The sequence below is a fragment of the Schistocerca piceifrons genome, chromosome 1 (assembly GCF_021461385.2).
Source record: "Schistocerca piceifrons isolate TAMUIC-IGC-003096 chromosome 1, iqSchPice1.1, whole genome shotgun sequence".
NCBI lineage: Eukaryota > Metazoa > Arthropoda > Insecta > Orthoptera > Acrididae > Schistocerca > Schistocerca piceifrons.
The window spans coordinates 915,076,320-915,092,225 of NC_060138.1; the positions used below are offsets into that span (position 1 = coordinate 915,076,320).

At 41.7% G+C, this 15,906-nt stretch overlaps 1 protein-coding gene across 1 annotated transcript in view; it reads right to left on the reverse strand.

Moving 5' to 3' along the window:
* Positions 1–15,906, reverse strand: part of LOC124717078 (protocadherin-like wing polarity protein stan) — a 368,864-nt gene that overhangs the window by 328,115 nt on the left and 24,843 nt on the right. The window contains exon 5 of the mRNA XM_047243768.1: positions 4,840–4,982. Within this exon, the coding sequence (XP_047099724.1) occupies positions 4,840–4,982 (143 nt within the window). The remainder of the gene's footprint in view (positions 1–4,839; positions 4,983–15,906) is intronic.

The following is a 15,906-nucleotide window of genomic DNA, read 5'->3' on the forward strand; positions in this document are numbered from 1 at the left end:
CCCTTAACATAGACAAATGTAATGTATTGCGAATACATAGAAAGAAGGATCCTTTATTGTATGATTATATGATAGCGGAACAAACACTGGTAGCAGTTACTTCTGTAAAATATCTGGGAGTATGCGTGCGGAACGATTTGAAGTGGAATGATCATATAAAATTAATTGTTGGTACGGCGGGTACCAGGTTGAGATTCATTGGGAGAGTCCTTAGAAAATGTAGTCCATCAACAAAGGAGGTGGCTTACAAAACACTCGTTCGACCTATACTTGAGTATTGCTCATCAGTGTGGGATCCGTACCAGATCAGGTTGACGGAGGAGATAGAGAAGATCCAAAGAAGAGCGGCGCGTTTCGTCACAGGGTTATTTGGTAACCGTGATAGCGTTACGGAGATGTTTAACAAACTCAAGTGGCAGACTCTGCAAGAGAGGCGCTCTGCATCGCGGTGTAGGTTGCTCGCCAGGTTTCGAGAGGGTGCATTTCTGGGTGAGGTATCGAATATATTGCTTCCCCCTACTTATACCTCCCAAGGAGATCACGAATGTAAAATTAGAGAGATTAGAGTGCGCACGGAGGCTTTCAGACAGTAGTTCTTCCCGCGAACCATACGCGACTGGAACAGGAAAGGGAGGTAATGACAGTGGCACGTAAAGTGCCCTCCGCCACACACCGTTGGGTGGCTTGCAGAGTATAAATGTAGATGTAGATGTAGATGTAAAGTGTGTTTTGACAATGAGCATGGCCCTCACTGTTTCAGCTTTCATTCTGTTTTTTTCATCTGACCACAAAGAGTTCACTAACGAAAACACACGTTCCACAGCAGCATTTGACCCATGAATTGCCAGACAAAACTTCACCAAATGAATCCTGTTTTTCATGTTAATGTTTTTACTTTTGAAATGAGCAAATATTTTACACCACGTTGCACTAACACTTTGTTTGTCTCCTTCTTCACTTTTTATGAAGTTCTGTGCACATAAAAATTCATCAAACAGTTCGTCTTCATCAACAGGAAAAGTTGGTACAATACTTTTAACAAAAACACAACACTCCTGAATATCCTTCCACTGTAGCTGCTCCTTTTCAGTATTAACCCAGTCAAATGCTTTGAAAGGTGTGAGAAATGGTAAACACCATTCTTTAATATACTCAATGCAAGAGTCATAGAAGATGTCAGCATAAATATGAAATTGTTCTACAGTAATTTCACCCTCTCCTTCCAGCTTTCTTATAGTATCATGTACAAAGGATGTGAGAAATCTTTCAGATTTTCTACATTGTAATTTGCGCAATAATTTGTTTATTTCTTCATAAACTTTCACTAGTGTGATTTCTTGTTTCTCAATACATTTAATTGTTGTGGAGAAAGGTTTTAGCTGGCTAACAGGAAAATGTAGAAGAACAATAGACGCAGGGCTATCAAAGAATTGTTTAGGGATAACAGGACACTTATCAAGGGAAATGAAATATGATTTCAAAGCAGGAAATATCTCTACAGTTCTTTCCAATGCTGTAGCAGAGATAGCCACCTTGTCTTGCTGTGCCCAAGAACAGTTTTGTATTCAGTTTCAGTAATCTTACAGAATGACTTCAGAGATTCAACCCTTACTGTATATATGTGGATATGCTGGTAGATTTTGTTTACAATTAATTGGCAGTCGATGGGTAGGCAATCTGAGCCAGTTTGTAAGGAATTGTGCACCACATGTGCTGGACAGCCGACACCTACTATATTATTCACTGTGTTCTGTTGCAGTTTATAGAACAAATTGTTTTTTCCTTTCCTCTGCTTACCACCAAAATTGGTGTTAGTCTTGTCTGCAGAAACTGCTATCACCTTTCCCTCACGATCATGTTTCTTTAAAACCTCCAGTACATAATTTTGAAGTAAATCTGAAGTTTCTCCAGCTAAATTAACCAATTTGAGCACTTTCACCACGCTGCCATTTTCAGGGTGAAAGTACCTGATAACGAGAGGAACCAACTTCAAATCCGGATGATTCGATGTATCAATCATTACAAAAATGAATCGAGCACTTTTCAGTTCATTTAAAACATGCTGAGCTGCATACGGTGCAATAACATTTGAAATGATTGCATTACATTTTGTGTGTCCACTTGTGAATTTAGGATAGAAAATTTTTTTAACAACTGCTGTAGTACAGTCCATTGACTTAAAGCATTGCACTGTGGTATGCAAACGTAGCTTCTTGTGCTGCCAACTGCCTATCCATTTCTGTTATTGATTTTAAGTTTACATAGTAGTCACTCACGCATTTATTTGCTCTTTTCGTTTGATCACTCATGCGATGTTTCTTCGCCTTAATGTGATTCACAATGTCAGACCTTCCACCATGACTAACAGCAAATTTTGATCTGCACAACGTACATTCTACAGTTTCTCCTCTAGCAGTGATAAAAGGAAACTTGCTTTTTATATTGCTGTTAAAATTAGACTTTCTTTTTGGCATAATGAAACAGTGATTGCACAGTGCAAAACATTAACGGTGTGGTGACGAAAGCCAGAGAGCAAGTATCAGTGGTGTAGAGTATCTCTGAACCGAGAGGACGGATTCAGTGGATCAATTTAGAAGAGAAGAATCTTCGTTGTTATTCGTAACCTATAGTGCGTTTAAAATTACTTGCGAATTTTGACAGTTCGGTACATATTTGGGGTATGCTGAAAGTCATCACACCCTTCCTAGCGTAAATAATTGTGCAGCTAATAGCAAGTCAAACAACCAGTAGCGTAAAATACTCTAGCCAAGCGGAACCATAAAAAAACGGGACATTTGGGCGTCCCCAAAAAACTTTCGGGACAGCGGGACATTTTGGTAAAAAACGGGACTGTCCCAGGAAAAACGGGACGAATGGACACCCTAGGTTACAATAACTTCCCACTTGGTGCAACAATAGAAAGTTTCCACTTTACAATAATGCATGGATTTTTAACACTGAGACTGTTCGTCAATTATTCACCTAGGGAAACAATTTACACAAAATAAAAGTTGTGGAAAGCGCTAAATGCAATGTTGCACTCAAAATAACTGGTGCATGGACATTAAAATAAGTAACTCTTTGTTTCTATGCAGTGGCAAACAGCAAATAAGCCATACTGTCCGAGTTCGCCCCGGGGTCTGAAATCACCCCATTTGACGGTATTTATTTTTTGTGATGTTACACAAACAATGTGAGTGATAGTTTGTGTGTGTGCATGTGGTTTTCTACATAATTGATGAGCCACAGTACCTGGTAACCTCAAAAAGATGACTACAATGCAAGAGGCTCATAACAATACATATTGAAACACGATATAAAATACTTATTTACATATCTGCACTTGACAACGAGAAAAAATTCTCGAAACATGTCATGCTAAGCATGAAAAAATACATAACTAGTGCAGTATTTCATTATTTAAATAATAATGACAGCTGCAAGCTTTCAAAAACATCTGTTATGACATATGAAATTGAGCTCCGAAATGATCAGGGTAGTAAGTATTATATTCAAAAGTTTTATGTATTTATGTTATACTTTCTGACATATTTCACATACGCAAGAATCATCTCATTTTTGGATCTATGGAATGAAAACAAATCAAATCTAATCTAATCTAAAAACAAAATCATACAATACCTGCATCCTACTAGTACTAACTCACAGTATAGAAACATTAGCTGTCACAAAGGTGAAAACTCATAAATTACAGTGTCCACAGAGAGCAATGGAGATGCACTGTTGGAAAACAGCTTCAGGGACATAATCAGAAATGAGGTCATCAGAAAAACAACACAGCTATCAGACATCCTAGAAAGACATATATGCTTGAAATGGCAATGTACGCACAGCAAGGCAAGACCCTAACATATAGACCAAGTAAATGGATCATTCAGGATGTGAAGAACACAAAAGAAATATTGGATGCCCCCGGAGGGGATGGCTTAATTATACCAAGTGGTTCCCGATGACAATTGATACGAAATAAAGTCAAAACTTTTCGATAAAAAGCTTCACTATATAAGACCACAAGTTATTGGTAATACCCACTACAAAAATCAAAATCAACTATAGATACATAACCATTCTACATATCAAATCAAAAGGCAGCAAATACAAACACTATTGATAGAAATAAAGGGGTGGGGGAAAGAGGGAGGGAGAGGGGTGACATAGGAAGGGGGAGGGAAATGGGGAAGGGGGAAGGGGAGGGAGAGGAATGAGGCGAAGGGGGAAGATGGGAGATACGGTTAAATACCAAATCAGACTTACTTTACATACACTGCTTTCTGATATATCAGTTTAGTAGGTAATTAATACTATATGTTTTTATGTGTGTGTATCCAGTGGCTGTAGAACTTTATGTACTGATGTTTTCTTTTTTGCTTCCTGTGACAATAAATTTTCTGCAGAAAAGTCACAAGTTGCTTCTGGTTACTAAGAGATCAGGAGGCTGATCCTAAGTTAACTATTACGTGAATAAAATGCCTCTAATATTACTTATGGCAACAATTCCTGTTACAGGTATCTCCCAAGAATGATCAGCTAGCATCAATTAAAGACCCACTGTAAGTTTCTTCTTATGAAATATAAATGGCCTCATAATGAAATGTACTTTAGTAGGAAACCAGAAGCAAGAGAAAAATAAACCTTTAAGAAGAAACAAATAACAAAACTACAGAAAGATCTATAATAGTGTATAAAAGTTGCATAACTGATTTACAGAATACAGCAATAAAAAATTTCAAACAAAAGCTGCTACTACAGCTACTGCAGCTAATACTACTATTACTACTATTACTACCACAATCACCACCACCACATTTGGAAACTTACTCTCACTATACTAAATCCAACTGGAACACTTTCAGACACAGATTCTTGGAATAAGTATGTAAAAAACCTTGGAGCATTATCATTCACATCTTTCACATTAACTAACAGTTGTGTAGTATTGGAACGACTCGGACTTCCACCATCTGAAAAATATATTAAAATATTCCTAAATTAATCAATTACTATTGTAATAATGAAAATTCCAGGAAGGAAAAAAATAAAACGGCAACCACACAATGGCAGATGAGCCATAGTTGCCACAGAAATATACAACAAATCAGAAAATAACAATAGCTTTAAAGATAGACTCTTGCCATTTTTCCAGTTTAGTCTCTCTCTCTCTTCCTCGCCCCCTCCTTGATGTTTCTGACAGAAATGGAGAGAGATAAAGATAGATAGATAGATAAAGAGAGAGAGAGAGAGAGAGAGAGAGAGAGAGAGAGAGAGAGAGAGAGAGAGAGAAATCAAGCTGGTCTTGTTTTTCATATGTGATATTACAAATAAATTTTAAAAGAAAAGAAAATCTTTTTCTGCAAAATAACATATAAGTTCTGTTCAAAAAATTCTTGAACATTTGTAATTTTGTGCCAATAGTGAGTTGGAGCAAAAAGAATGAAACTCAAGAAAACCTTTACACACACAAACACCAAATGATGCAGGAAGGCTATGATGATGAGTGCTAAGCCATACTCCAGTGTTATGAATTGTCCACGTTTTAAAAATCGCCAGACAAAGTTAAAGTTGACTCTCGTTGAGGACGCCCTTCGACATCTGCCGACTACACTCATGTCAGGAATGACGACAAAACTGTGCATGTCAATCGAAGACCAACTGTCCGAGATATTGCAAATGAATGTAACATTTCAGTTGCATCATGTCATGAAAGCCTGACACAGCATCTTGGAATGCATCTTGTTGCCGCCAAGTTCATCCCATGGCTCATGAGCCATAACCAGAATGACATTCGCCTCACAGTCTGTAAAGAGCTTTTGGGATCATGAAAATGAGAACGAGATATTCCTTCAGAGAATCATAACTGAAGATGAGACGTGAGCCTACAGTTATGATGTTGAGACCAAGGTTCAATCTGCACAAGGGGTCAGGAAAGGTTCTCTAAGAAAAAGAAAGCTCGTCAGCTCGTCAGGTCAGGTCAACAGTAAAAGCCATGCTGATTTTATTTATTTATCTTTTTTTTTTTTAGAGATTAGTTCAACGTGAATTCAAGTCACAGGGACAAACTGTTAATCGATGTTTCTATTGGGACTTATCATGACGTCTGTGAAAAAATGTGAGAAGGAAACGGCCTGAAATGAGGCGAGACAATTCATGGCTCTTGCATCACGATAACGCACCCACACATTCTTCCCTGTTGGTGCATGACTATTGCACAGAAAACGAAATCACTGTGCTGCCACATCCTCAGTACTCTCCACACCTGGCCCCTGCAGACTTGTTTTTATTTCCAAAGTTAAAAACTTTCTTAAAAGAACAAAGATTTGCAATGATAGACTAGATAAAAGAAAATTCACAGATGGTACTTTGCAGAATCCAGCAACAGGAATAACAAGCCTGTTTCCAGAAGCGGAAACACCGGTGGGAGTGGTGTATCAATTGTGGAGGAGAGTATTTCGAAGGAGACCATGTACAATAAGAAGGGAAGCGTAGAAAAACTTTGTGGACAATGTTCTGGAATTTTTTGAACAGATCTCATAATTAAGAGTTTTACTCAAATATCACCAGTGCAAAACAATTATTTACAATGCAAAAAAAATATTAGAAGAAATGAAAAAGTTAACTACCTGTCAGTTTTAAAGATGGCATAGGACCAAAAAGCACACAAAATGATAAACGGATTTCACTTTTTTTAATTGTAAGTCAGGAGTTATTTTACCTGGAAGATAAAACGAGGAGGATTAGATGTAGTTTAAGTGCTATTAATAAAGAGGCCATTCCAGGTGAAGGTGTAAATGAATTCAAAAATGCTTAACATCTTAAAAGGCATCTTCCTCTAAGACAAAACATAATAACATATTTGAACAATTTAACAAAGTTAGAAAATTTGTGAAGAGTTCAGATTTCATCTTCAGGTGAGTATTCAAAATAGATGCCTGACTTCAGAAACTAGTATGCTACCAAAACTCTACAAGTTCATATTTCCACCGTCATTAAAGTTTGAATTTCTAACTTGTTTGCCACTTCAGTATTCCACCAGTGGACATCACAATGGATAAACTGGCATGGGTAGAACAGCGGCGTAGTTCAGGAAACCTGCCATGGTGGGCGCACGTGTCGCATCTTATCTGCAGCCTCCCTGATGTCAACGTTTATTTGTTACTGGCAGCAAGTAGAGCAGGCAATGCTCCTGCAGAGTTAAACCACCACAGACCTAGCCTAGTACTCATGCTGAGAGGGGTTGCGTACCCAGTCTTTAGATGCTAATGTCAACCGCATGCTGAGTTATTGTTGTGTTTGTGTCTCCATGGGTATGGGTGTTCTGTTTCCTGAAGTTCATACGGCAAGTTAGTTCCATTCACAGAGTTCTGCTCCCTTGCTGTTACTGAGCCACCATTGGCCTGTGAAGTACCGCAATGACCAAGTCAAGTAGTGGAGCTATCACACCTTCTGCAGATACTGAAGTGTTAACAAACGACATTCTTACATGTGTGACACCCCTGTTTTCTTTTTCTTTCCCCATGTTCAGTTTGGCCAACCATGAACATGGCATTTCTGCAACAACAACAGGAGCAGTCGCAGGCACTAATAACTCAGAATGCAGACTTGCTTTGCCACCTTTCCCTGCCTTGATGGGTGGGTGGGTGGTGGTGGCGCGGGGTGAGGGGGGGGGTGGGGGGGGGGGGGGGGGGGAAGGGCAGTTTTCTTCTCCATTCTTGCCGTCCCTGACGCCATTTGCCAGTTCCGATGAGTGATAATTGCATGTGCTGGTTCTTGCTCCTCAGTCACATGCAGCATATCTTCAATCCAGTGGATGTTGTCCAGCAGCCTGGGTTTATATGAATTTGTCCAAAAACTGAACTCCTCCTCTGAGCACAAGAAGCTTTTCTTTGATGAGTTTTATCAGTTGCCTGTGCTTACGCAATATTACGGCCATCAAACTTATCTGGTAGCTGTACTGTTGTGGTTTAACCAGCACCATAAGTGCCCTGGACAGTCATATGTTGCCTGGATTGGAGACTTGCAGGGCCTCTCGCACAAGTGTCCTTTCAAATGCCCAAGATGTGCAACCGCTTATGATTGTCAGATTAGCTCCTGACCACAAGGTTCAGTGGTGGTGGTGGTTAGTGTTTAACGTCCCGTCGACAACGAGGTCATTAGAGACGGAGCGCAAGCTCGGGTTAGGGAAGGATTGGGAAGGAAATCGGCCGTGCCCTTTCAAAGGAACTATCCCGGCATTTGTCTGAAACGATTTAGGGAAATCACGGAAAACCTAAATCAGGATGGTCGGAGACGGGATTGAACCGTCGTCCTCCCGAATGCGAGTCCAGTGTGCTAACCACTGCGCCACCTCGCTCGGTGCAAGGTTCAGATGAGGGTGTTGACCTTGTCCGAGCCTTCTTTAGCTACTGCTGCCCAACTTGCAGAATTGTATGAGCTTATGGTGGCAGTGAGGAACATCCTTCCTGATAGTTGCAGATGGCTCAATTGGGTGTGCACGGTAAGCAGACCTTGGTACCCCATGGGATTCCTTGCGGCCTCACGTCCCGCCTAGTTGCCTCGTGTTGCTGCCATTAAAAATGCCCATTTAGAGGTGTCACGGCACACCCTGTCTTACCTCAGCAGGTTCACACCACTCATAGTGTCTTAATTCCCTCCAGCAGTGATCTTTGGGTCCTCGGCATCGTTCCCCCTACTCACTGGGCATGTCAGTGGTCCCGCCCCAACTGTCACTTGTGGCATGTGGGGGTCATGTGTGGAGTATGCTGATGGATAGGTCACCTGGCAAGCTGAAAGGCCATGAGTCCGTTATCAGGCACCATGGTGTTTTCACTGGACTTGGGGGCTGCCTCCAAGGCCCCATGCACGTCACCGCAGTGTATTTCGTTGCACTGACTGTGGATGGGCTACTGGTCGAATTTCTAATAGACACAGGGGCATCAGACAGTCTCATTGATTTGGATACTTAAAGGATTTTGGGGTGCTCAGAGTTCCAGCCACTCCATCAGGTTGTGTCTTACAACATACAGTGCATTCCCTTGCGACGGCAATTCTCCATCTCCACACATTACAAGAATGTGTAATCCCAACTTACATTGTTAGTGGTCTATTCACCGTTGGCCCAAAATATCTTCAGACCCAACATCTTTCCTGTTTTCACCATTCAAATCATGAATTTAGTGTCCCAATCCATTCCTTTTCGTGACCTGGACTCTTTACTGTGGTCATATAGCCCACTGTTTGAGAATATATTGGGCCAGGCAGACAATTTTGAGGTATGTTTCTCTCACGCCGGCAGTGATCCTGAAATTTTGTTGCCCCCACTCTATTTCCTTCATATGCATGACAAGGTAAAGGCCGAGTCGCTACTCCTTTGGTGGTAATTCAGAAGCCCAAAGGCGCCATCCACTTTAGGTGCGATTTTAAACAGATGGTCAATGTGCAATGTGCTGCAAATTCATATCCTATTCCACGGAAGACGAAATTGTCAGAGGGTCAGTATTTTTCCTGCATCGACTTGTGCGATGCTTACCTGCAGATGCCACTGCAGACAGTTTCCTGGACTTTCCTGGTCCTGAACATACCTTTGGGCTTTATCTGTTTCACCACCTTGTCTTTCGGAATTTCATCTGTGCCGGTAATTTACCTACACTATTTGGAGCAGTTGAGTCAGAATATTTTCTGTTGTATCAGTTACCCTGATGATATTTGAGTGACGGGCATTTACGGAACCTTCAGTCAATTTTCCAACGCCTCCTACAGAATGGCCTTTGCAAGCTGGAGAAGTGTAGTTTTTCTCCCCGTGAAGTGTAATTGTTTTGGATCCTGTGCTTAATACAGGTGGTATCCCTCCCATGGACAACCACATCAAGACCATTGTCAGGTACTAGAGGCCAATGACTTTACACAGCTCCAGTCTTTTTAAGGTAATATTTTATATTATGCTCAGTTCATTCCACAGGCTGCACTGTCTGCCAGCCTCTTAACTGGCTTTGTCAGAAGGACATTAAGTTTGTCTGGTCTGTGGATTGCCAATGGCCTTTTCAGTCTCTCAAGTAGCATTTGTGTTGTAATCCCTGTTTGGATTCTTTTACATCTGGTAAACCTTTTCTCCCTAGTCTGTAACATATTCCAGTAAGGCATATGTGTCGTCCTGCCCCACTGGAACCTGGACAGCAACCACTTGCACTTCAAAGATGCTTCCAGTATCAGAACTACACACAGGTGGAAAATGATGCGCTAACTACTGTTTTCAGGGTCAAAGACTTCGGCATCTTCCGGTACGGAGCAAAGTTCCTGTTCATCACTGACCACAACCTGTTGGTTTCCTTATTTGGCCCTTGCCCCCCCAGCATGCCATTGTTGATGCATTTTTGTCGCTACTGTTGGGGTCCACCCAGCAAGAGGCTCTCATGTTTGCATTGGGATGACGCCTTGTAGCAGACTCTGCCAGATTTTCCATGGACAGCACGTGAGCCACTGACTCACTTTTCCAGAAAATTGTTTCAGCGGTTCAGAAGAGTTGGTCAGAGTGTGTCTCGTCAGGTGTGGATATTTTCTCCTCCATTCTCAACTCAATGTTGTTCAGGAGGTCCTTTAGATACTCTTGCTTACCACAAAGGAGCAATGTTGTCGAGGGCTGAGCCCTGGCACTGCAACATCATATTGTATAGTTGCTGCATGCTTCACACTGGGGTATGACTCAGATGAAGGTGTGAGTGCGACATTAGATGTACTGCCCAGTGATTGATCATAGCATTGAAAATCTGGTATGGCCTTTGGGGGCTTGTGCTCAGAACGAGGACATACTGCCACACCAGTTGTCTCCATGGTCCCAGAGCGCTCTTGGGACAGGGTACACATCAATTCACTACATTTTTGGGAAGCATGTGGTTGTTGGTGCCCAATGTGTAGTCAAATTTCCCATATGTAGCCAACCTATCGTCCAAGTTGTCAACTGCCACTGTTCATGCACTGTCAGTTAGTTTTGCCATTGAGAGATCAGACAGCAACCTTGTGCACGGTAATGGTAAGCAGTGGGTGTTGTGGCCGTTTGAAGACTTTTGCAATGGTATTCAGCATATGGCTATAGCCCCATTTCATCTGACTTCTCACTCTGAGGTGGAGCACTTTTTCGCTACACTCCAGACCCAAATGAAGAAGTCTATGTCTGCCTCTTCCTGTGACAATGCATTGTCAACTTTCTTGGCTAATCAGTGGAAGACGCTGGTCAACAGGTGCAGTCCAGTGGAACGCTTGCCTGGGCACCAGCAGTGGGGTCTCCTGTATTTGTTGGACGGACACTGATTTTCATGCCACGGATCACCATGGCACGCCACGTTTTCCTCCTGTGGCCGCTGTTTAGGTCTGGTCCTCCAGCCAGCAGCTGGAGTTGCTACTGGGTCTCAAGTGGGCCACAAAGGTCGGCACTTGTTTGTGGCGGATGTTGGTGAGAAGCTGCTGACTAATCATGCCAAGCATCTGCACCCAAGCCCAGTTGAAGTATCTCCTCTGCATCCTTCCAGTTGGCTGAGTGGGAGAGTTGACTGCAACGTTGTTGCCAGAGCAGGCACCAACCTGTGGCAGAATGCCCTAATGTTGCCACCGCCTTCGCACCCACCACCTGCCTCCCATCACCTACATCCTTGGACCCAGTGTTGCTCGTGTCCCCACCTGCCATTGTGGAATCCAAGAATTTTGAATCCCCCCCCACTCCGCTTCCACTTCCTCTTTGACAATATAGGTGGCCTCCTCCCTACTGCCACTGGTGGACTCATCATTGCTGCAGCCTCCACGTCCTTCCACTCTTCTGCTGGACCTGGCAGTGTCTATGTTGCCTTCTTCGGCAATCGGTCCACTGCTGGGTTCCCCGGCACTCTCTCCAGTTCCACACAAGAGGTCGTGACCCAAGCCTGGTCATTTTTGGCAATACATGGCTTATTAAGGGGGGATGGGTTTAGTATCTCCACCAGCAGACATTCTGATGGAGGCAGATGAATTGGCATTAGTAGAACAGTGGAGTAGTTCAAGAATCTGCCTTGGAGGGCACACACCTTGTGTTATATTCACAGATCTGCTAATGTCCGTGTTTACTTGCAAGTGGCAGTAAGCGGAGCAAGGAAGCACTCCTGTGGAGTTAGTACACTGTGGACCCAGCCTAGCACTCATGCTAGAGAGTTGTTGTGTGATCATTCATTAGCCATCCATGCCAGCCACATGCTGAGTTACTGTTACGTGCACATTTCCACATCCCCAGTTCAATTTGCATGGCGAGTTAGTTCCATTCACGGCAAGCTGTTCCACGTTTGTTATCAAGTCACTGCAGGCCTATGAAGTACCGCACCGACTGTGCTGAATAGCGGCGTTGTCACGCTTTTTGCATATATTAAAGCCATCATATCTTCCAAATTCACATCAAACAAATAAAGCACTTTAATTTAATCTTTGGACAGTAATGTGACCAGTGAACTGTCTGCTACATAATTCACGTGTGCAATATAAACTTTTAGATTCTTGGGCTGCCTCTGAGCTAAAAACAAATACACAATCTTAGCAAATCTTACGATTATGATTACTCATTGTAATCACCCATTACGTTGTGCATGTAGATATTTTGTATTTTCACATGACATCTGATGGCCTCAAATTCATGAATCATGAGCCAGTGTGATTGCATCACACCCTGGAAAAATTGAGTCAGACACCAGAATAACAAAGCGCATTACACTTAAGTTTTCGTGTCAACTATGACACGCAGAATCTCTCATGAACAATTGTGTCGCACAGACAATGCTTGCCATGACAAACACAGCATTACTAGCAAGAAATTTACTTGTTGGTCCAACTGTGGTGAAACCGCTGCACTTCTGGTCAGACAATCTAGTACTGTGATTTGCCCCATTTGAGAGCTTAGCTTCACTGCCAAGCACTGAAAAACACACATCTATCGAACAAGTGCCTGCAACACAATTATTGCAGTCAGAAGCTGAACAACTTGAAAAATTGCTCCTTAGTGAAGAATTCGGCTACCACACAACATCTCAACTGCTTCATCACCTTCACATGCTGGCGGGCAATGAAATTAGCAATGATATTCAGTAGAATATTTGGCTCTAGAACTTACCTGCGGATTCACACAAAATGCTCACAATTTGCACTGGTAACCTTAATATTCTCACTCAAATTGCTGACAGATTAGTCCAGATGTATCCTTTGACAAGCACTGCAACTGCCTCTGCCAAAACAGAGACGTCTCTGGAAGCAGTGCAAGCACAAGCAGCTGAACTGTCTATCAGTCTTACAAATATAGTACTCCACATAAGCGTCATGATGGTGATGCTCTTCCGGCGGAAACAAGTGTTCGTGCACCAGGGAAAAAAACCTGCTGGTATCACAAAAAATTTTGAGCTGAATCTCAGCAGTGACAACCACTCCGTGACAAGGGAAATGCCATCAGAAATCAATAGTAGTAGTGACTGATTTCAAACCATTCAGCCATTGACTGTTCATAACAAAGCATTCTGCTAAGCTGCAATTTCTCACTGGGCAGGGCTGATCTCCCAGTTAACCCTTCTTCTCATCTTCCATGGCAGAATACCAATGGCAATCAACTGTATACTGAGAATGGATGTTCCATTAGGATTTACTGTTACACAGCTTATATCTTAATTTCAATCTTTGATGAGAATTACTGCTGAAGTGCTGTACCCAATTGTTGGAGCGAACTTCGTATATTTTTACAGTCTCCTCTCAGATCTTTGCAATCGACACCCTCCTGAAACTACAACACAGCTGTCTACTCATTGGCACCAATAATGGGCCAACAACACGGGCATCAAAGTGATTGCAGGTGATTCACTGTACAATAACCTGCTTCATCAGTTTCCTGTAGTCACCTGTACATTCACTAGTACAGCACTGGTAACACACTCAAAGGTACATTACACTGTCACTACACCATTGCCATTAAGTATTGACATAGATGAGCTTGTAATTAACCATTACACTGTGCGTGTAAATAAATTGCGTTTGCACCCTACAAATCTGTGAAGATGAACAAAAACATTAGTTTAGTAAAATATCTGGAGAGGTTTATATGTCCACCTCATACCTTTTCAGATATGGTAACTCTTTTACCCACCAATGTATCTTTTCCCAACATACTATAATAAACTCGTGCAAAAATGATACTTTAAAAAAATTAATTTAAAAATGTGTCAGCTATTTGGAAATGCACATTATTATAGCTTGAAAATTGTAATACAAAACTACAGCACTTTAGCTGAGTCCCTGGAAGTAGCAGTAACTAGAAGTAACAGCCTGTGTCTATAAAGTAATCTTCCACAATTCACTATCAGTTCAAGCACAGCCTCTTCATCTACATCCAACTAAAGATGACAAAGCAAGAGTTTTCTTTTATATCAGCACAAAGGATCTATTACACTTCAAATAGTAGCTAGGCCCCTCCACTTCATATAGTTCCTAAGAAGAATAACGGGTGACGTCCATGTTGTGACTATCATTAGCTTCATGCCAAAACAATACCTGATCATTATCCTCCACCACATATTGAAGACTTTGCTCTGTACAATCATGGTAAGACTGCTTTCACCACAATCTATCTTGTCCATGTTTTTTATCACATACCAATTGTACTGGAAGATGTATCTAAAACTGCTGTTTGCACTTCATTCAGACTTCACGAATTTGTGCAAATACCATTTGGACTGTGCAATGCCACCCACGTTTTCCTGTGCTTCAAGGATGAAGTAACTAGATGTTGAATTTTTCGACGTCTTCCTCGATGATCTGCTCGTAATGTCATCTAACGAGACAGACCATCTAGCACATCCACAGCAACTAGTGTCTGAACTACAAGAACATGGGTAACTTATCAACAGACAAGGATTACTGCTACCTCAAAACAGAGTGAAAGCTATTTCTCAGTTTCCCCAACCCGATACAATATGAGAATTATGTCATTTCTTTGGCTTAACCAACTTCTATAGAGTTTTATATGCAATCTTGCATTCTTGGTAGAACCTCAATGAAATAGTAGAAAGTCCACTTAAACCTGGACATGCTGTAGTGGACTGACATCCTTGGTCAAAGTATAACCTGCTATTGCAGAGGTTTGATTTTAGCTCCTCCTCTTCCTGACATACCTCTCTCTTAGTTGTGGTAGATGTATCATCAACTGCAATTGGAGCCCTGTTACAATGACATATGCAAAATGACTGGCAAACCTTTAGCTTTCTTCAATAAGAAATTATTATCTTTGCAAGCAAATTGGTCACAATATGACTGCAAGCTCTATGTAGTGTATGCCTCAATCAAAAAGTTTAGGCACATGCTTGAAGGCAGACATTTTACATTCCTCACAAATCATAAACTACTGGTGTTTGCTTTCTTTCAGAAGCCACACAAGGCATCACCACACCAGTTACAACATCTGGATTCCACTGGGTAATGTACTACTGACAGTCATCATTTTGATGGTCAGCAGAATGGACCACCTCACACTGATGCACTTGCAAAGGAACTTGACTTCATATACTTGCCAATGGCCAGGAAACTGACAGCAACCTGAAGGCAGAAGGCATGCCTTAAAGCATTGTCGGGCTTACAGTTCCAGTGCATCTAAATACCAAAATCGAGTGTAGTACTTGGATGTGATGTATCAATGCCACAAGTGCAAACGTTAGATACTGCTGATTTGCACAAACAAGTGATTTTGTTTCTTCTCAGTCAGTCTCAACCAGAAGTAAAAGGTACCATATGACTGATGATGATGCCATTTATTTGGGCAGTATTAAAAAAGACTGTAAGGCATTTGTTCACCAGTACAATGCTTGTCAGTGCAACAAAATAATTCAGCATGTAACAGCTTCACTT